A 21,080-nucleotide genomic window follows, 5' to 3' on the forward strand; every position below is an offset into this window, starting at 1 on the left:
AAGTGCTGTGAATTCCTGGAGCCTGGGTTTTTAGGGGTAATGTACAATTGGATTACAAAGTATCACGTACGTTTCTTTATTTTCTGCCTCTCCCTCTACGTGTGCAAGCTAGCTGAAATAATGCTGGAATAGAGTCTCAATGATGCCGGCCAAGTGTACATTTAACGAAGCACATCCGACATGAGAAGACTGTGAGAGATGGTTTACCAGTCCAGCCATTTTTCAACAAAAAAAAACATACTGAGGAAAACACTTATTATTTATTTATTTTGCTTGAAAATGATCTAATTCAAAGACCCAGCCTGAGTCAAGATACATTAGTGTCACTCTTCTCCAGAGCACATTAAAATGAATCCCAATGCAATCAAATGCTATGCAGTCACCCTGCATGACAGTCACAGCTACATTAGTCAAGTTTAAAATGTTCATTTTTTGTTGACACAGTCAGACAGGTGTAGATTCAACTTGCTGGTAATTTTGAAGCATTTTTATATATATAGCACCGGTGTTACTGTGTCCACCCCCTGTACATATAGCACCTTAAATCGCAGACGCACCCCCACATGCGCACAAACCCGCCACCTCCTCCATCACCTCCACACATGCACACATGCACACTCACACAAACAGACGGTCAAATTGACATACAGTCTGTCATATTTGCGGCTGGTAAACAAGCACTGAGAGGCTGTTAAAGCCGGCAAGCTGAGTAAACCCGAGACAACAGTGTGCTTAATGAACTGGGCTGCCTCCCAGCACAACATCTCATCATCACTTGGACTTAAACAAACCACTCAGCTGCTAATTGGCCGAGCTGCATGGAGCCGCTGTGAGGAATGTACGCTCCCCACCTCCACTGTTGCTTCTCAAAGGCTTGACAGACAGCAGCAAGACAGACTCTCTGTTATTGAGTCTTTGCACAGATATGTGACAGTCTGGCCTTCTGTTGGGCTTGACTGTACATCCACACTGAGTCACTGTCGTGTGCTTCATTTACGTATTTCCACTATAATTGGAATCAGTGTTTATTTTCTTTACACTTCATTCCTCTCATAATTTATTTTGATGTGATCTGCGCTCAGTCGGAGGTCAAAGTGGATTTTTTTTGCGCTAAAATTCCCCAAAAGCACCTGTCAATCAAACCCTGCAGCCAGTGTCGTGGCATCTTTCTTTTGGATTTTCTTTTGACAAACTGTGGGTTTTTTAAATGTATACTGCTCTCATCTCCATCACTATAGCTGCAGTGGCTATCAGCGCTGATGCTAATTACCCACTTCTTCATCTTTTGTGTATTTCGAACAAACAAATAAAGCCCATCACTTCCTGTGTGCCAGAGGATTTCGTCCAGGAAAGCCCTAGCAGACACCAGGTGTTTAGATTAGCGAATGCAAAGATTCATAAACTCGGTATAAGCTGAATTATATTATTTGCAAACAAGCAGTTATTTATATGAAATGTTGCAGATATTGCTTCATCGCCATTTATTTACATTCATGTCTGCGTTATATCCGTTTAATATCGCTGCCGTACCGTCTTTATTACTCCACACGGATCACTAAAGTTTCATCATTATATTATACTTACACAGTTTTATATGGAGCTTTTGGGGAACATTTTTAATCGTACAACTTTTACAGAGCAGTATAAAGGGAGCCTTAGGGAGAGGTTTCTACTGTGGGTCGGACCAACCTTGTTCTAGGGTGGAGATGTTTCGAGCGAGTCTGGGGTTTAGGAGGAAGTTGATAGAGCTTAAGAGCAGGAAGCACACCCAAATGGCTCGTGGTCAAAGCCTGAGAGTAACAAAAAAACACATCTCCGCAGTTAGTTCAAGTTCATGTATCTGTTTGCTTTACTATACCTTGGGTTTATTGAGGGAGTGTGCAAATATTAGTAACAAGGATATGAATGATATGGATATTGAGGGTGGATTTCAAAATGATTTTGAAAGTATCATTACGATCAGATAATCATACTTTTTTTGAATGGAGCTGCTCACAGCTGATATTCAGTTTCAGAGCAGAGTGGAACATTTTAATGCCAGAGATTGTTGAAATCAATTTATTTAATCTACATAGATAGATCTACCTATAGTCTGACCTCTTTTCAGGAGGCTGTGTGGTAAGGCGAGAAGAATGCCATGCCAGTGACTGCAGTTCGTCACTGTGTTTTAACATTTGTATGTTTGCAACCACTCAACATTTTTGATGAAGGACCACGGCATTGTAAGCTTGACTTTTCCAAGTAGACCTCGGGACATCTCCAGCTGTGTTTGTGGTGACAAAGACAGATATCTGAAGACAAAACGTAATCTTTTCCTAACCCTAACCAAGTGTTTTTTGTGCCTAAACCTAACCAAAGCATAAGCACAGCATTGTCACAACATAACACTGAAAAGTGAACCTAACGAAACATAGAAGTTGCAAAAAAGAAAGAAATGTTTCAACATGTCAGTGTTTTGCAGAAACTTACATTGCAAACATTTATGTGGGTGACTGGGATGTTTTTTTAATTTTAAATCAAGGTTGAAGAATGAAGGATTTCATATGATGTATACAAACTCTTTGAGGCAGATACGTGATTTTGGGCAATGTAAAGAAAATAAACTTGACTTGAGTGACAGAAGGTTGATGGTTCAAACTTGTTTTAACAATGTTAAAAATTTCCAAAGCACAAGTCTTGGTTAAATAACAGGATTTATGTTACATATTTGACATAATTTAACTTATTTGCGAGTGACTGAAGGACCTGCACTTGTAATACTTCTCAGTAGTATTAGGCAGTGGTACATTGCTTAGCTACATATTATTGTACAAATGTACTACATGTTACGTGTTGAATGAATAACTAGCATAAGGGATTACGATTTGATATTCAGTAATTAGTTAGGGCTACATGCTTTTAATAAGAAAAAATTGTGGATAGGCTAGTTTCGTGTTTTACCAGAGGTTTGACGGAGGGTTGCTATCAGTCTGGTCTCTCTGAGTTTGGTGGACAACGTGGGCCAGTACGTTTGCTTGAAAAAAGCTGTGGGGAAATGGCTAGCCTCTACAAAAAGAGGAGAAATGTGACGGTAACTTCAAAGTTGTATTGTTAGCTGGCTAGCTAACGGAAGTCTACACGAATAAACCCAAACATGTCTCCTTTTCTGCACATGTTAATTACAGAAGATGTCACGTGTTGGTGTGGGTTTTGGAGTTGTTTAAAGGCACCTGTGAGCACCATGAGCTTAAAAAAAACTCCAAGTTAGATAACTAATTACTTTTAATGTTCAATAGGCTAAGTAGTGTAGTTATGTAATAACCTTTTAACATTACATGAGTATGCATTTTTCAAACAAAAGTGTCTCTCCAAAAGATTAAAAGATTAAAAATTGTCACATTGTCGACTGTTGAGTGGAGTTTGATGCCTGATATCTAAACATTAAAGAAAATGTATTTTAGTCAGTTATTTAATATCTAATATGTTTGAAATTCATGATTAATAATCTGGATGATTACATCAGTACTTTCTGAGCCAGAACACACCAACCAATGAGAGAGGCATCCCGGAGCAGCTGATGGTGTTGCTAGCAACGGTAGGCACTGTAGCCCTTGAGGCTAACGTTACGTAACATACTACTGTTGACAGAAATGTTTAATTTCTGTTCCAGTTCTCATTGAAAATAAGAAAACCTGTATTGACCACATCTCTCCACTCATCCAGACTTGTTTTAACCTTCTGCTTTTGTTTTTTTGTCACTGCAACGTATTACTACAGCAAGTTGTTGCACCACGCTAATCTCTGTTTTGTTTACGTCTGCTTCCCCATGAGATAACGTGAAGGATCTTGTGTGAGCCCAGCTTCAGTTTGAAGAGCCATGAAGTTAGGGCGCTGAATCCACAACCCCACTGCTGCACAGAGCGGTGAGTTTATTAATATCGAAAGTGTTGCGTGTCCAAATTACACACACACAACACTGCACTTCCTTGGTTCTTCAGCAAGAAAACCTACCAAGTGTGAAGTAGATCGGATGGATGGTTCCCTGAGATGTGCAAATAAAATCCAGACAGACGGAGATTTCTTGCTTTATAGTGAGATGGTAAATGGACTGCACTTAACGGGCAAAGTGCTTTACAATTGGCCTCTCATTCACCCATTCACACACTTCGGAGGCAATGCAAGGCGTTGGTTTGCCCATCGGGAGCCACTTGGTTGACCCTGTGATTAGTGTTATGACCTTCTATCATCGCTAGCATCATATGAGCAATTGATAACAGTATTGGTTAGTATCCCATTTGTATTGACAGGACAAAAGCAGCTTATATCGTTCCGTTTTTCTTACACAGCTGTAACTATATAGTCATACTGTAAAAAGTCAAACAGAAAGATTTCCAAAATATGACTTAATTTGGCATTTGGATTTTAAAACACACAATAAGAGTATGACATTAAATTAAAAGCCAGGAGCTTCAATTTCAGCTGGATGAAAGAGACTCGCAGCCCCTCACATCTCTTCCTCACTGGCAGTTAATAGGTGATTAAGCCCTGTTGCAGACAGTGGGCCACGGGGAGCCAATTGATCTGACCTCTGACCCCTCACTCTGATGGAGGGGGTGGCTGGGGGTCAGGCCTGTAAGGGATACCCTCTTTATCCTTCCCCCAGAACCGGAGCTCAAAGCTGGGGGAGGCACCCAGCCAGGATCGGAGGGTCTCTGGGGCCCCCCACCACCAGCATCACATTCATATGGTCAATGTGAGCCAAAGAGCAAACACCTTAGTGCTCTGAGACCTCATGATGCTTTGACCTGCGCTGAGTATCTCTGATTTTCCCAAGGGAATCTGAAGATTTGATACTTACTTATGCATGAGAAAACAAATATTAAAAAACATAGTTTCACAATATCTGTCTCCATCGGATCCTGACTCCTCCAGCTCGGAGATGTCTGTCGGTCCTGAAGTGAAGACTGAGCTGATCCTTCTCTCAGTCAAGGACTTGTAGGGGATTTTCAGAGGAGAGGACTGTGTAATGCCACTTCTCTTTGAGGTATCCATTGAAGTCAGCACTATTGCATTAAGCTTACTGGTCTTCCTAAGGGCACCTTTTCATCACAACCCACACACACACACACGCACACACACAAACCCCTTCCCTCACACTCCCCCTTTTAAGTTGAGGTATTGTCTTTGACAGCATTATAACGGTATCATTCCGCTCCCACTGTGAACAACAAAGACAAGAAACGCCAAATCCTAGAACGCACCAATGCGTGTGTGTGTGTGTGTGTGCTTGCTCTTTAAAGCAATGCTAATGGGCCCTAAGAAGCATTAAAGTGACCCCTACTGTAACAAAAGAGTTAATAATCCGTTTAGAAAACAATCAGATCCCTGGCCATGAGAAAAGCCCCCCGCTAAGTCTTTCTGTAAAGAGGAGGAGGTGGGAATTCACCTTTTTTTTCCAGTCAGCAATCTTGTTGAACATCGCTTGTTTTCATCGCTCTCTCTACGGGGAATGATGGAACTGTATTTAATGGCAGCTCTCAGCCGCGGTCGGCAAATAAGATGACAAGGCAGTCGAGTTTCACAAGCAGGGCGACCATTTTGAGCATTTCAGAGTGACCCCTGCCGGAGGTCAGGGTTTGTTATCAGCTCCATCCACTGTAAATGAGTCCTATTGGACTTCTAAAGGGAGCTATTAACAAACAAACACTGGCACGCCCGTTAATTGCTAATGATAGGCTCTTTGTCAAGTGTTTCCCCTCTGGGTCAAAATGTTCAAATGTCAAAACAGCATCCATCTCCAGGAGGGTGGCTGTCAGGTGGCAAGGCCGCTGATATAATAGGTGATATGAGCCATTAAGACTATGAATGACATCTCCCGCGCTGTATGTCAAATGCCATGGTGATTAAAAAAGTGTTACAGAGCGATAAAATAAGTACGAGCTCAGTGTGAGAGATCATAAAACTTTGGCTAGCTGAATGTATTACCTCAGGCAGCCAGGGCTTATCTGTTATGCGTTAGAGTGATCCATCTGTTTCAACATCAGGTCAGAGCCGAATCTATCACTGCTTATCTTTGCTGTCAAGTGGATGAGGACAGGTTTATTTTTTCTTTATCTCCGCTACTTGTCCTTCCTTCCCTCCCTCTGCTCGCTCCACAATCTCTGACATCCTGGAAACAGATCACAAAGCCTGTGGAAGACCATTTATTCAGTGGCGACGGAAGAAATGTGACAATTAGTAGGATAACTGCATGTCTTTGCAATGCATGTCACCTCTTATTATGTGTTAGTGTCTCGGCTTTGGTGGAGCGGCCGGGGTTTTTCTGCTTTGTTTTTTCAGAAAATGAACATTTGTTTTAGGATAATGAGACCAAGAACGAGTAGAATTATTTCACATTTTTGTCGGCAATTCTTCATCAAGTTCATGAAGATTTAGAATTCACATGAGTCGACTGAAGAGCAGTTACAAATTAAATCAAATATTAATTGTTAATTTACTTATTATTTAACAACAAAAGGAATTACGTGTTACGTTACTTTCATTACACAAGTAGAAAGAAGGTGTTCACTGACCGTCAACATTAACATTAGTCTTGGTGACTGCATGTAGCAGTATTTCAGAATTGTCAGATTGAAGCTGACAATCCGCTCACCTGTGGCCAATAAAAAACGATTAATACATGTAAATTGCTACATAGATCCCCTTTAATTTAGGGTTTCTATGGTTAATGTTAGCAAGAAAGCTATAAGAGACACAACATGTAAAAAAGCTGTTGTTCACTCACTCACTGTTCTCTATATAAAACAGACTGTGGAGCTGGTTCACTATACAGTATACTGTGGTGTGTTTCCTGATGCTAACAACATATCATTACCATAACTACTGTTGTTGTCAGCAGACATCATGAAGACGGGACAGTGTTCCTGACTTTTTGAGACTTCTTCTTTCTTTCTTTCTTGCTTTCTTTTTAGCTCTTTAGTAGTTTTACATCAGGTTTGATTGATACCACAGTAACATTATTTACTGTAATATTTTTGGCCACAATAATTGTAGTATGAAAATGTTTTAATTGCACAGCCACACACTCTTTAAGGGCCATATATTGACATTTTGGACACTAATAAATCGTAAGTCATTTTGCATCATCACTAATAGCATAGATCTATAAAACGCAGCACATTGCTTTGCACCAGTTGGAAATTGTTTTCATGCCTGCACCGTTTCTGCCTCCACCGTTTCTTTTACTAAATGAAACTACATTTATGATCCATGATGGTGGAGAAAAAGAAAAGGTTGCGGTAGATGGTAGGCATACAAAGTCCAAGACACATCAGTCACACCAGAATCAATGGTTCACATCCAAGTGGCATTATGTTGGCTTCTTTTGCTGCAAAGACAACTGGATCGTTTTCGTTAGCAATTAACAACAACTCTGGACAAAACATAAGTCAATTGTTTCATCTCACTATAGAGCAAGGAATCTCTATCTGTCTATGTTATTCGAATATCTCAAGAACTGCTCAGCCGATCTACTTCACACTCGGCAGGTTTGTTGCAAACACCGCTCTGTGCAGCAGCGTCGGCGTAGCTTCAGCTCTCTGGCTTCATGGCTGTGCAGACTGAAGCTGGGCACACACGCGATCTCATGGGGAAGCAGACGTAAACAAAATGGAGATCAGCGTGGTGCAACAACTTGCTGTAGTTACGCGCCGCAGTGACAAAAAACAAAAGTGAAGTGCAGTAAATTACAGATGTAATCATCCACATTTAAAATCTTGAATATCAAACATGTTTGATGTTATCAGGGCGGGCCCGACGAGTCTACGAGCAGTTCAGGAGTCTTAAGACTGGATCTGTAAACCCCTCACATTATCACATAATCTGTGCTGAACAGTATGTTTTGAACAGGCAGTGCACTAAGTTTAGTCTCATGTGAAAGCAGATAGAAATGGTGCCATGCTGGCAGCCAGACTGGATCAACAGTCAGCCTTCTTTTTCCTGGAAGATTTCGTGCCCGGTGGCAGATAAAATTGCATGGTGACAGCGAGGTTTATAGGGAAAGAAATCTAAATGCTGATAGTGTCGTTATCCTATAAACATTACTCTGCAATCGACATTTACATTTACTAAAAACTTTTCCAGTGCCAGTTTAAGTTTAGGAAAAGAGTTTTTCAGTTTTTGAAACAGTCACGATATTTAACCTTTAACTGGATTCGCTTCTTAGAGAAAGATTGTGACTTTGGTTATATGTTCAAAATTGGTTTGTGAAACACTGACAAAATTTAACATTCAGGATTTGTGTACATGGACATTCTCCATTTTAAACTTTAGCTAATAGTCACGAAAGAATGGACATTCACACTGATCCTTTTGATTAAATTTCACGACTATTTCACAAACTGCCATGATATTGGGTTTGGGATTGTTTGCAGAAAACATTGCCCATGCCATGGACACATTGTAGGGATTTTTGACAGCACTGTATGAGCATGCAATTACTGCCCTAGTCTATACGGAGTGATTTGGGTACAAACAACGTTGTATTCACCAGGAAAAGTCATATAACTCCTATTTCCTTTGAGGGTAACCGCCTCCTCTCACCTCTAGCCTCTGCAATTAAGCTAACGCGTTTTCCAGCAGTCGGTCCAAAAACTGATATCAACCATGAATCGAACTTCTGTTAAGACAGAAGACAAGGCGAACTGTCAAAGTAATGGAATTTCAAATTGTAATATACTAATCATTACTAAATGGGTAATGGGTTACAAAATAATGGGACCATTTTTAAAGATACTTCTACTTAAATACTCCATTACTGTTGAAAATTCAAGGCGTCACACACAGAAGAGCTGAGATCTTGCCAGCAGTATCTATGAATGCCAAATAAGCCAATTATTTAATCATTCTTGCATTACTGCTGTCGTCCCTCCTTTGTTGAAGTGTTAGCAAACAAAAAGAAATGAGCTTTATGATGTTTTCGGCCGCCTTCATTTACATCAGTGCAAATTACCCAGGAGGAAATGGCCAGTGCAAGTGGATTGTGGGACTTTATTCGAATGTTTCCTGCGGTAAGTTATTCCTTTGTCTGGGCCGAGCTAATAGCGGGGAATGGGATTCAAATAGAGTCAAGCTGCCTCCTGAGATCCCTCAATCCACCGTCGCCATAAAAAGAGGTCTGAGGCCAGTCTAAATATTTGGTAGTCTTAGCAGGTTCATGTTAAAAGACACACACACACGCACGCACAGCACACACACACACTCACGGTGAATGCACAAGCAGGCCGAGGCTGTGAAGTTGAATGGCATAGCTCAAAGCCTTCCTCCCCCTATCCCTGCCTCTTTCTCTCTCTAAACCGCCAAACCATTCTCCCCCTTTCTCCAGCTCAGAGGAATTCATTAACTGCCTCTCCACAGAGACACTATGGAAATCAGGCAGCTACAAAGGCAGTGAGAGAGGCAGAGAGAGAGGGAGAGGGGAGGGAGGGGTGGCGGCGGTGAATGGGGCTATATTATCCTATTAGATGGTGGATATGTCTCGTTTCCCTCCCCTGTCATGAGAAAAACATTAATTTTAAGTGAGAAACGAGACAGAGGGAGGGGAGAGAGAGAGACAGAGAGAGAGGGATGGAGAGAGAGGGGGGGAGAGAGAGAGAGAGAGAGAGGGAGGAATGGTGAGGGTCTTTAACATTGCTCTTTTATCGAGCTGAAATGGAGAGTCCCCTGGCTCCATTTACCTTGGCAATGAGGATAGAGTCGCTCTCCATGAATGCCATTTAAAATGCCATGGAGATTAAGCATCCTCTCTCCCTCTCTCTTTCTCTCTCTCTCTCTCTTTCTCTCTGTTTCACACACACACACACACTCACACACACACAGCAGAAGAAGAAGCAGCAGCAGCAGCAGCAGCAGCGGTGGCGGCGGCGGCGGTGGTGCTCGTCATAATATGTGTTTAGGAAAACAGCTTTGAGATTCATGAGTAAAGCCCTTTAGGTGCCAGCGCTGAGGAGGGAAGAGAAGGGAGAAAGAGACAGAGAGGACCATCACTTAGCCAGAGTGGGCTTTAAGCACTGTAATTAAATCATTAGATCCTCCCTCCCCTCCCCTCCCTCCCTCCCTCCCTCCCTACACCACCACCACCACCACCACCCCTTCCTCTCCTCTCCTCTCCTCTCCTCTCTCTCTCTCAGCTCAGCCAAGCTCATCAGGGGCTCCAGTGTGAAATGATGAATCTGTATTTATGGGGAGTAATTACACAGCTAACCTCTGAGGGAACCCAGGAGGGCCACAGGGCCGCTGAGCAGGGCGCTGGGTGCTCAACCTCATTAGCACTGCCCGAATGTGCATGTGTGTGTGACAGAGTGTGTGTGTGTGTGTGAGAGAGAGAGACAGTGTGTGTGTGTGTGTGTGTGTGTATGTGTGTGTGTGTGTGTGTGTGTGTGTTCAAAGGAGAAGATTGAAACAGAGCTGCTGTCAATGAGGAAACATCAATCACTATTCATGCAATTTTTAAGCTTTTCCACATGAATTTTTGTCAGATTTTTCTTGCATCTCATATCTCACACTCCTCACTCTGCATCCTCTGCAGCACCAGCGGCTCTTTCTACCTGCGGGCCCAGCAGAGTACAGTAGTCCATTCTTCTCCTGCAAACATCTGTCATTTTCCAGCCCACAGCTCCTGTGTGCTCCATATCTCTGCTATCTCTTATCCCCCGTCCATCTCTGTCATTACCTTCAGCCCCTTCTTTATCTCCGCTCTGAAAATATGCTCCACTGACTTCCGTCGATAATCGCGGACATTCCTCTCGGATCTGGCCGAGCATATCGATGCCTCCCGGCCCATCTGCTGGCCAGAATGTCCCGGTATACCCTGCGGATCAGCTGTCGAGGCATGGAGGAAGAATGACACCTTAAATGTTAGATTTGCAACAGTTGATTTAATTATTATTATTATTATTATTAATATTATTAATATTATTAATATTGTTATTATTATAATATTTATTATTGGTTTCTCTTTTAATAAAAGTGTAGAAACGTGAGTATAAAGGGGCACAGTGAGGTGGTGCATTTGTTAAATAAAGTCACACCGACACGAACACACTTGCACACACTTCACAGGTTTCCTTTTTCTACACACACTGAAGACTGCAGAAATTAGATCACACACATCAACACACACACACTAACACACACACACACCAACACACACACACGACCTAGGCTAACCAATGCACTAATCGCCTGCCCCGGGCATAGGAGGAGCTTGGTGCTTAAGTAGGCTGCCAATCAGTCAGTCAGCTCCACATCCAGAAGCTCCTGCGGCCAGACGCACGCATCACTCCGCACTCGAGGTGCCAAACTGCGGCTGTGATACAACTCCGGGTCGGTGGAAGTGGAGAAGCTTGACAGTTTCTAAAGAGGGGGACTCTGGTGATTTAGACACCCCCTTCATCATCCTCTTCTTCTTCTGTCTTTGGATTCCTACTTTCTCTTTTTTTTTTTTTTCCTGCCTCCTCTTGCTGCTGTGTGGCTCTGACTTTGAGAGAGATTTACTGTACGCGCTCTCCGGACATGGCTTTCCCTCAGCTGGGGTACCCCCAGTTCCTCAGTGCCTCCCATGAAGTGTACGGGGGCGAGCGGCCGGCCTCTGCCCGGGAAGGAGGCACCGAGGGCGGCGTGAGCTCGTCGGCCACCGCCGCGGCTGTCGGCTCCATGCTGGGGATGTACGGGAGCCCATGGGCGGCTCACAACTACAGTGCCTTTCTGCCGTACAGCGGAGCCACAGACCTCGCCCTCATATCCCAGATGGTGAGAGTTGATACTTGTTCACTAAAGACTGAAGCAGCTCAGGTGTTAATGATAACACTCTCATTGATTTGTGTCGGACTGAGTGTGCTCTTGTTTAATGCAAACTAATGCGCAATTATCCAACAGTGTGAAGTGGTTCATATATAAAGATACAGATCATTGTTTTTCTGGTGTATTTGTGGCTTTATAATGATTCAAAATAATATTTGCATTTAAGTTTTTATTTTTGAATGATTAATTTATGTGTGGATGAGCTCTGTATGGCACATTATTAATCGCCATTACATATAACAGGCGACACATGCGTCATATTTAAGGTTAAAATTAAACTTTGCACAGATTTGTGTGTGTGTGTATGTGTGTGTGTGTGTGTGTGTGTATAAATTATAGAAATCTTCAGGAATAATCACAGACATTTTAGATATATAATCTAAAGAGTGGCATATTTGATTTAGAAAAAAAACATTATTAATGAATAAAACAGCGTTAATAATTAATAAAGTAAGCAGGCCTAATTAATAGCCCACTGTGATGTAAAATTGTTTAAGAGGCCGTGTAGAAATTGATTTTATTTTCCTGATTAGTTCGTTAAATCGGAACAAAAATAGAAATATTTAAATATCTTAACATTTAAAAAGACAACCTTTAAATCAGCATGTTCGTTGCAGGCTATTTTCTGATTTGGGATGTGACTAATTCCTGATTTCCTCATAAATCGCCCATTTGGTATCAAATTAACAGCCGAATTGAAAAGTTTGAAACTTTTTTGCTGCACCAATAACAAACCAAATGTTGATTTTTCTCTGAGCTTGAAGAGGAAATCATTCTCACTCAACAAGTTGCCACCTCTCTCTCTGTCTTCTCTCAGGGCTCGCAGTATGAGCTGAAGGACAGCCCGGGCTCCCACCCGGCCTCTCTACCTGTCCACGCCGCCCAAGGCTTCTACCCGTACGGCCAGTATCCGTACGGGGACCCGTCGAGGGCCAAGACGGCCACCCGGGAGACCACCAGCACCCTGAAGGCCTGGCTGCAAGAGCACCAGAAGAACCCCTACCCCACTAAAGGAGAGAAGATCATGCTCGCTATCATCACCCGGATGACACTCACACAGGTGGGTAGTGTGGCCCCAGCGGCTCCAGGCTCCATACAGAGGGATTATAACTGATCATTTGATTGTTTTTCAGAAGTTCTGTCAGACTTATCACTTCCTCTGAGATCAATAGTTCATTAATCTACTTGTTACATTACTTAATATGATAATCCATCCCCCACTCGTGTGACTGATACTTAAATAAAGTCACACTTCACCCTGAGAGAGAAAAGCCTCCAGATATTTTTCATCTCAGAGCTCGTTTAATGATAACGAGGAATTATAGTGGAGAATAATGAAGGTTTTTAATTTCCACTTAGCAGCCATCTATTGTCAAACGAACAATATTTTTATTCTGATTTCTAATGCGTAAAAATACGTGTTTCCTTCTCTAGGTGTCGACGTGGTTCGCGAACGCCCGCAGACGCCTGAAGAAGGAGAACAAGGTAACCTGGGGCCGCAGCGCCGAGGACCGGGACGGCCGCATCTTCAGCAGCGACAACGAGGACGAGCACGGCAAGAACGGCAGCGACGACGAAGACGAAGAGGAGGAAATTGATTTGGAAACTGTCGATATCGAGAGGCCCGAGGAGGAGCAGCAGCAGCAGCGAGCAGGAGAGCAGCAGCTCTCCGCGAAGGGAGAGGAAGGAGAGGCGGACGTGGCCGCCAGAGAGCAGGCCTCGGAGCCTCGAGGCTCGGACAGCAGCAGGACGCTTTCAGTGGAGGGCCTGAGAGGAGTGGAGGCGGCTATTTCTCAGAATAGATCGCCTGTTGTCAAACTTGCAGTGGATCATTCTCCCAGCAGACAGGAGTGCCAGAGACCGCAGCAGAGCAAACCCAAAATCTGGTCCCTGGCTGAGACTGCCACGGCCCCGGACAGCTCGCACAAACCTTCCCCCGCGGCCCATGCGCACCACCCGGCTTTGGCCTCCGCCGGCCACCCGGCCTTACTCCCGGGTCATGGGATATATACATGCCAGATTGGCAAGCTGCACAACTGGGCCAACGCGGCTTTTCTGAATGCCAACTCTATTTTGAACATGAGATCGCTCCTCGGAGGGGCGCCGGCCGGACACCTGCCTCTCCATGGCGCAGTGCCGGTTGCGCGTCATGACGCGCGGCCGATGGCCGCGGGCCCTGGAACTTCGGGCACGGAGGATGACAGTGATGTGGAGTCGTCGGGAAGCTTCAGTCCAAAAAGAGATGGTACGGACTACAAGGCTCTTAAATTAATTTGTTAACTGAGCAGGCCTCGGTGTGAGGCGCCTGTGACGCAAGAAAAGATCCAACAAATTCATTAACCTCAGGACAATAAGAGCAGAATTTATGCGTGAATTTTTTAAAGATAATTAAAACCAACACATTTTTTATTTATTTGGCTTCATTTCCCTTTTTTTTTTACAGACGAAGAGAGCGACCACAGGCCCGATTCCCTGAAGTCCCCATTCCAGCTGATCACTGACAGGTAACCTCATGCATTCCAAATCAATTCGCCATTCTGACATTATCAACCTCAATTTCTCTCCACCCGTCTTCCCGCTAAATGAACCTTAAAGCAGAGGTAAACACTGCTACACCTGACTGGGCAGGAAGGCAGAACCTCAGCACATAAATCATGTGATTGAGTCTCCACTTTAACGCCTCGTCAGGCAGAGCTCTAATATATCCTGCGGGGGCCCCCCAACTACGCTGAGTTATCGCCACCTGTGTCATTTAAATAATCTGCCGCCGTTTATTCACGCCCCCTCAGTGAATGCAGCTAATGTTTGTCAAAGGAAACGCTGATAGCAACATCAGGAATGTAGTGGAGGGTGAAAAGACATAAAACAATTTACCTATAGTGGCTTTTAATTTGCATAAATAGAGTTTCACATTGTTTGAGATGATCTGGTAAATAATTTAAAGATTTGAATGAATGCAGACCTGATTTTAAAAAAATATATATACTACAGACTTGACGATACAGTATGCTCACATATTTCCCCCCAATATTTGAGGACATTTATCTTACTTTTCCACCTATGTCACCTTTGACCTTCCTTTTCTTTTTCTTACAGACCTCACCATGGGACAGCACCACAGCGAGTTCTGACAACAAAATCATGAGAAGACAAAGCAAGAAAAAAAAAACAACAAACAAAAAAACCCGAAAGAATGAAAAAAGAAAGGAATAATTTTATTTAACGGAGAACAGTTTAATGAAGGATATTTTTGGACGGGGCCACCCCGTCATAGTATTACTGTTTAGCTTCTACATGCAAAAGAGATGGTTGTTTTTGTCACAGATTTGCTCGTATCTCTCTTTCTATGTCCTCTGTTCTTTTTTCTCTTCGCCTCTTCTGTTGTGAATGGAAACCTTGAAAATTGTAAATACAGGATATGAATTTGTCTTTAAAGAATATATTTTTTGGGAACTAAATAAATGTCATTATAGTCATTTATTATTGGAGACTTTTTCCTTGCAGAAATGGTTCGTGCTTTGTCAGAAATGTGGAGATGACAGAGGGGAAACAGGGGTGATGTAAACTTCCTAAAGCCAGCACCCAACTTTGATTTTTTTATAAAGTGTTTATTCCTATTTTTGGATGTATTTTTCTAATTTAATTCAGAGTGTATCGTTTTATCTGACAGAACAGTTTCAATAGAAATTCTGTTGTCCAGTGTGAAATCTCAGATTGGATTGGGTATTTTAAAAGAAAATCATATATTTATCCTGTCTGAATATACATATAATAGGCCTACATATACCAAATCTTGATTGCCACTTGTTTAATTATGATCACAGCGTCCCCACCTTTTAATTGACCCGTTTGCCACTGTGTCTATTTGTCTCACACTCTCCATGCCAGCTAAATCACGCCGTGTCAGCCCTTTTTAGCAAAGAAAAGTCTCGCCCTTATTGAAATCTGCACTCTCACCAAAACTCCGAGACTTCTGCCAGCGCCTTGGAAGCCACTGCAAACGCTGCGGAAATTGAAATTGAAGATTTCCAGGACCTTATGAACCTGCGCCTGTGCTTTCAGCCCGGGCCTCCTTGCTTTAATGTTGGATTATACCCCCTCAGTGCCACCACTGACGCCTCTGAAATATGGATCAGACGGCAGGAAAGGCCAGCAGCCAGTATGGGGGCGGCAGCTCAGGGGGAGGTGGATGGGAGGGGAGAGTGTGTGTGTGTCACTCTGAGCCATCCTTGACGTTCACAGGCCCAGAGACGGGGGAGAGAGAGAGGGGATGGTGGGGGGTCTCATGGCTGTTAATAGTGAGGGTTTGTCAAAGCTGTGCTCCTATATACGTGCTTGGATTAGCAGCGGGTCGTGCATGCATTATGAATTTGTGTCCTCTGGCCTCTCTAAAGGACTGGACAGCCTCAGGTTCATGTACAGACACAATTTAGATTTAACTTAAAGTTTCTGTGCAGACTTTGCTGGAGTGGTATATAAGGCAACTGTGTTAGGTTAACACTTCAGTTCTGATTGTCAAACGCTGATAGTCGTGTGGCTCTGGCCTCTTAGTAAAATGTCTGTTGACTGAGGCGGTCAGGTACTGCTAGAGTCTATATAGATGTTTGGATAAGATCACTGAAATGGTAAGAGTAAAGTCAAACCCGGCTCAGGTTCGGTCGAGTTAGGCAGTCTGCAGTGGTGCAACAAATGTGTCAATGTGTTGAATATCTACTTTTTGTCATTTAATAGCTTAATATCAACAGTTGGCAACTGAAATGAAGAGCCACTTTTCATTCACTTTACTATTATTTGCTTACACAGAGCAGTATAATGTCATTTTTTGACTGTGTACAGTGAAGTGCACAGATTTAAAGCAGGTATGATGCACAATGACACCGTCAGAACAAACAGGTTCAGGGACCTGGAGATTAACTCAATGCTGCCACCTTACTCTCACAGAAAGTAAAGCAGAACTGTGCCTGATGGAGTGCAACTGTCACTGTGTCTATTGGGTACAGTCTCGGGTATGTTACACAAAACGTTTCTGAAGTTCCTCCCAGTTGTTGGTAAATTTTAAGAAATGCATTGCTTCATACTTTGTCACTAGAGCTGACAAACACCAACCCAATAACGTTAACAATAATTTTGCATGTAGTTGCAGCCTAGTGAAAACCGTATCTTCAAATTTGGTGATTTTGAACTTTTTTCTCTTGCTTTATGTGATGAGAAAAATCTCCCACATCTTACAATAGAGTACATAAAGCATTTAAAAACCCTGTGGATTATTGGACAATAGCATTGTCAACGCGCTGAAAACAGGCCTGTTTTCTCATTGAATATTTAAAGTTAAAAAGTTAAGCTTAATTTATTTGTCATTTTACAACTCCAGGGTTGTAAAACAAAACTGAGTTTAGTTCTGTTATAATACATAACAGAATAAAAAAGAATAACAAACACTTTTTATTCAGTGGAGTGCTGAGGATGAATTGAGGAGTCTCACAGCATGAGGAATGGAGCTGTAGTCTGGTGGTGTGGCAGCGTATACCTCTCTATCTGTAACCAAATGGCAGCAGGATGAACAGACCGGCTCAGTTCTGGTTGTCTTTTTGGTACGATGTACAATTTGGAGATACAGGTTTTTTACAGGACAGCAACAATTATGCTGCTAATGAATTTATGATTAATTCTACCCACACTATTGGACTCAAATCACCAAAGTATACTGCAGTGCCAAGTCGGGCCTGTGATGGCTTTATTATACACCCAGTTCAACATTAAGTAGTGCAAATTTGCACTAGTCTGTATCTTCATGGTGGACCAAAAAATATACATTCACTATCACTACGGCCTTTAATGCACCATTCATAGCATGAGGGAAAAATATTCTTATTAATACTTATTAGTACTTAAAAATATTCTCTTCTTCTTACTCTAAACCTAAGAAAAATAGGTAACAGTAACAGGGCCGTAACATGTACTGAATCATCATTTTAAAAAAGCATCACCTCGGACCTGTAAAGCTGTAAATTGATCTATGACTTAAATACAAAGTGAACTTCAGAGGTTGCAGAATTGAACTAATGCAAGATGTATTACTGAAACATATTTCAGGGGGATATAATGGATGCATTTAAACAACCTTAAAGGAGACATATTATGTTCATTTTCAGGCTCATAATTTTATTTTGGGTTACTACTAGAGTAGGTTTACATGCTTTAATGCTCAAAAAACACATCAGTTTTCTCATACTGTCCAGTGCAGCAGCTCTGTATTCCCCCTCTGTCTGAAACCCTCTGTTTTAGCTCCTGTCTCTTTAAGGCCCCTCCTCCTGAAAAACCCAGTCAGCTCTGATTGGTCCACTTACACAAGCCCGAGCCAGCACCGCTAACAACAACAGAGCAGCTGTGCTAAATTAATTCTTACATGCTGAACTAGCCAACAGGCATAAATTATGCGACTACGTGAATGGTGATGTAGTGTGATGTCACAAAGTCGCGAAATTAAAGGCGGGACAACTAACGAGGCGTTTCAGGAGCAGTGTTTTCTGTGGGAGAGAGGAGCTTCTATAGGTGTGGACTTCAGTTGTTTTAACTTTCAAGATCTTTTGCATGCACAATAACCTGTATAACACACCGACGGAAAAGAAAAAAAAACATGAAATCATAATAGGTCTCATTTAAAGGAATAGTTTGAGTTTTGGGGGAACACACTATTTTGCTTTTTTGCCCAGAGTTAGATTGCATACGACCCCATGGAAAATAAAACAACATGTCATTTTAACACAAGGCTAGTTGATTTCTAATGTTTTATGCTAAGGTTTGCTAACTGTCTGCTTGCTGCAGCTTCATATTTACCATACAGACATGAAACTGGTATCTCCTCATCTATTTCACAGCAAGAAAACAAAGTAGAATGTGACATAAAATGCTACTTTAAACAAGACGTGTGTGTATGAGGTTTTGGGTTGACTTCTGTGGTGTGTTCAGGCGCTGCAGATTTTCTTCCTGACTCACAAAGTACATTTCTTAATTCATAAATCCATCAGCCATCCATCCTTTCACATACAGTCGGAAAACAAGAGATAGAAAGAGCAAACTGGAGTCTAAAGAGAGCAAATGAGAGGGAGGGAGAGAGATGATGCAGTGAGAGCTGTCATTGATGTGAGAACAGCATGGAGGGAAGCCAGACACTTGAGGCCATTTTCACTTCCTCTGCCAACTCTGACAGACTGCCATCAGCACCGCTGAGGAGGATATCAGCCACTCTTTCTCATATACACACTTCACTTCTTCTACACTTCATCCCAGCCAGATCACGCTACTGTTCTTCCAAGTACCCAAACAATATGCTATTCTTTCAAAGTTGGATATCAGCGAGCTTAGCATGATGGGGCTGACAATGACATCAAATGGCCGTTTAATCACTTACACAGCGTGCCCAAAACATGTTTCTGTTATGAAAGGAGTGGAAAAAGTGAGCAGATCCAAAATATGATTAGTGCTTTTCTGGCGGGTGCTGCCGGAAACTTCTTCAGAGTTTCAAGTTTGTGCTTCATGTCGGTTGTTTGTCACCCAAGCTGCCCCGAAACTTTTCAAAAATAGAACCGGTGCACACTGTGAAGAGCCGTAAGTGAGGAAAACAACCACCGCTAATACTTCAGAATAACACTCTCTGTGTGTGGAGTTTTTAGGGTCGCATCAGCCCCTCAAACTCTCAGTGTGAACGGAGTCTTCATTGGTGCTTTGGTATTCTCATATAGGCCCTTTGGTGAGCTCTAATCCCTATTAAAGAGGTAGATTATGGAAGGGATTTGTCTTTGATTTGCCTGTCCCACTGCTCTATTCTGTCAGCACCTCGCTCTCTCTGTATATCCTTCCCTCGTTCTTTCTCTCTCTGCTGCTCTGTCAGTCTTGATGGGATGGTCGGGGGATTGAACAATGATAGCCTCCATGTGTCATCCCCCTCACACTCCCACCCTCAACCATCCTCCTGCGATTATGACCACATATATGAGGGCCCCCGGTCGCCTGAATGGATTTGTTAAAGGCCCCCAGTGGATGAGAGAGGCCCGGGCCCCGTAGCCTGGCCCTCGTGTGCACATCTATCCCCTTTCGAGGCACTCCGCATGGGGGTGAGCTCCCTGCCAGCGGCTACCCCTCCTACTCCTCCGCGCTCCTCCGCCACACAGAGATAATCAGGCTTATGTAAAGACGACGTGCTCTTTTGACAGTCATCAGCTCATCAGTGATCCAATCAAGCCCAAATCCGCCATTGTTCGCCGCTGAAAGTGTCTCAAATCCGCTTGTGCAGGAGAGAGGGGTTGCGCTCTTTATCCTGCCAATCACTCCTGACATTCCTGCCCCTGTTGCCATGGCCTGGGGTCAGAGGTTGAGAAAACAGAGAGCATGAGCTGACTCGGGGAGAATGGCGGGGCGCTAAAGAAGGGACTCTCCATGCAACGGCCCCATTGGTCAGCCAACGCAGGGGGTAAATGTAGACAAGTTAGGACTCTATAGCCCCGCTGAGAGGGCCAGCCGGACAGAAAGAGACATGGGGCAGGGGAGGAGAGAAGAGGGGGGACGATGAGGCAGAGAAAGGGCTGAGGGGAGAGAAAGAGGGCAGGAGAGGTGTGTTCGGAGAAAGGAGGAAAAAGAGGGTTAGGGATGGACGGTGTTTGATCGCCAAACAGGCTTTACAGAGCTTGACCCCGAGGGGCTCGTAGAAGAAAAGGCCTGACACACAGATAGAAGAAATAATGAACATGCCAGTTCATATTTCTTGAATTTTTAATGGAAAATGTAAGTATTGGGCATTTTTCCCGCAGCAAAAACAATCAACTATAATTAGTTTTGCCAACAAAGCTGCAAACAAAATGTTTGATGCGTGCGTGTGTGTGTGTGCGCGCGCTGCTAGCTGCCGGGCTGTAATTTGAAATGGAAATGTACCTCCCAACGCAATGAAGCTAATGCATGTCATTGCAGGATAAGCGGGGCACTGGGTTAAATCTGTTGTAATGTCGTCAAAAGAATAATTTTCTGTACCCAATGTATACGTAAGTGAGCAAATGTTTAGCCTAGACGAGATATCATAGGGAATTTACGCCATTCACTGTTCCTCCATAGGGATTAGTGGAATTAAGCGTTTACACAAAAGCAAAGTATCAAAACTCATGGGTAATTCAACAAGCTCCACAATTCTGAGTTTACCGAGTGTTGCTTCTTAGCCGGCCGTTTATTGTCGCGTTGCAGCTGCGAGTACC

At 43.1% G+C, this 21,080-nt stretch overlaps 1 protein-coding gene across 1 annotated transcript; it reads left to right on the forward strand.

Moving 5' to 3' along the window:
* The first annotated feature begins 11,550 nt into the window (after positions 1 to 11,550).
* irx1b (iroquois homeobox 1b) lies at positions 11,551 to 14,983 on the forward strand. Its single transcript, XM_073462809.1, has 5 exons — positions 11,551 to 11,787; positions 12,656 to 12,898; positions 13,273 to 14,083; positions 14,282 to 14,342; positions 14,935 to 14,983. The coding sequence occupies exons 1-5, from the start codon at positions 11,551 to 11,553 to the stop codon at positions 14,981 to 14,983; spliced, it is 1,401 nt and encodes a 466-aa protein (XP_073318910.1).
* The last annotated feature ends 6,097 nt before the right edge of the window (positions 14,984 to 21,080 follow it).

Source organism: Pagrus major, chromosome 3, assembly GCF_040436345.1.
Source record: "Pagrus major chromosome 3, Pma_NU_1.0".
NCBI lineage: Eukaryota > Metazoa > Chordata > Actinopteri > Spariformes > Sparidae > Pagrus > Pagrus major.

Excerpts from the sequence above, each read along its gene's own strand:
- irx1b (XM_073462809.1), top strand. The coding sequence starts at position 11,551 with ATGGCTTTCCCTCAGCTGGGGTACCCCCAGTTCCTCAGTGCCTCCCAT. Across the intron at positions 11,788-12,655 it reads TCGCCCTCATATCCCAGATG|GGCTCGCAGTATGAGCTGAA; the intron begins GTGAGAGTTGAT and ends GTCTTCTCTCAG. Across the intron at positions 12,899-13,272 it reads CCCGGATGACACTCACACAG|GTGTCGACGTGGTTCGCGAA; the intron begins GTGGGTAGTGTG and ends TTCCTTCTCTAG.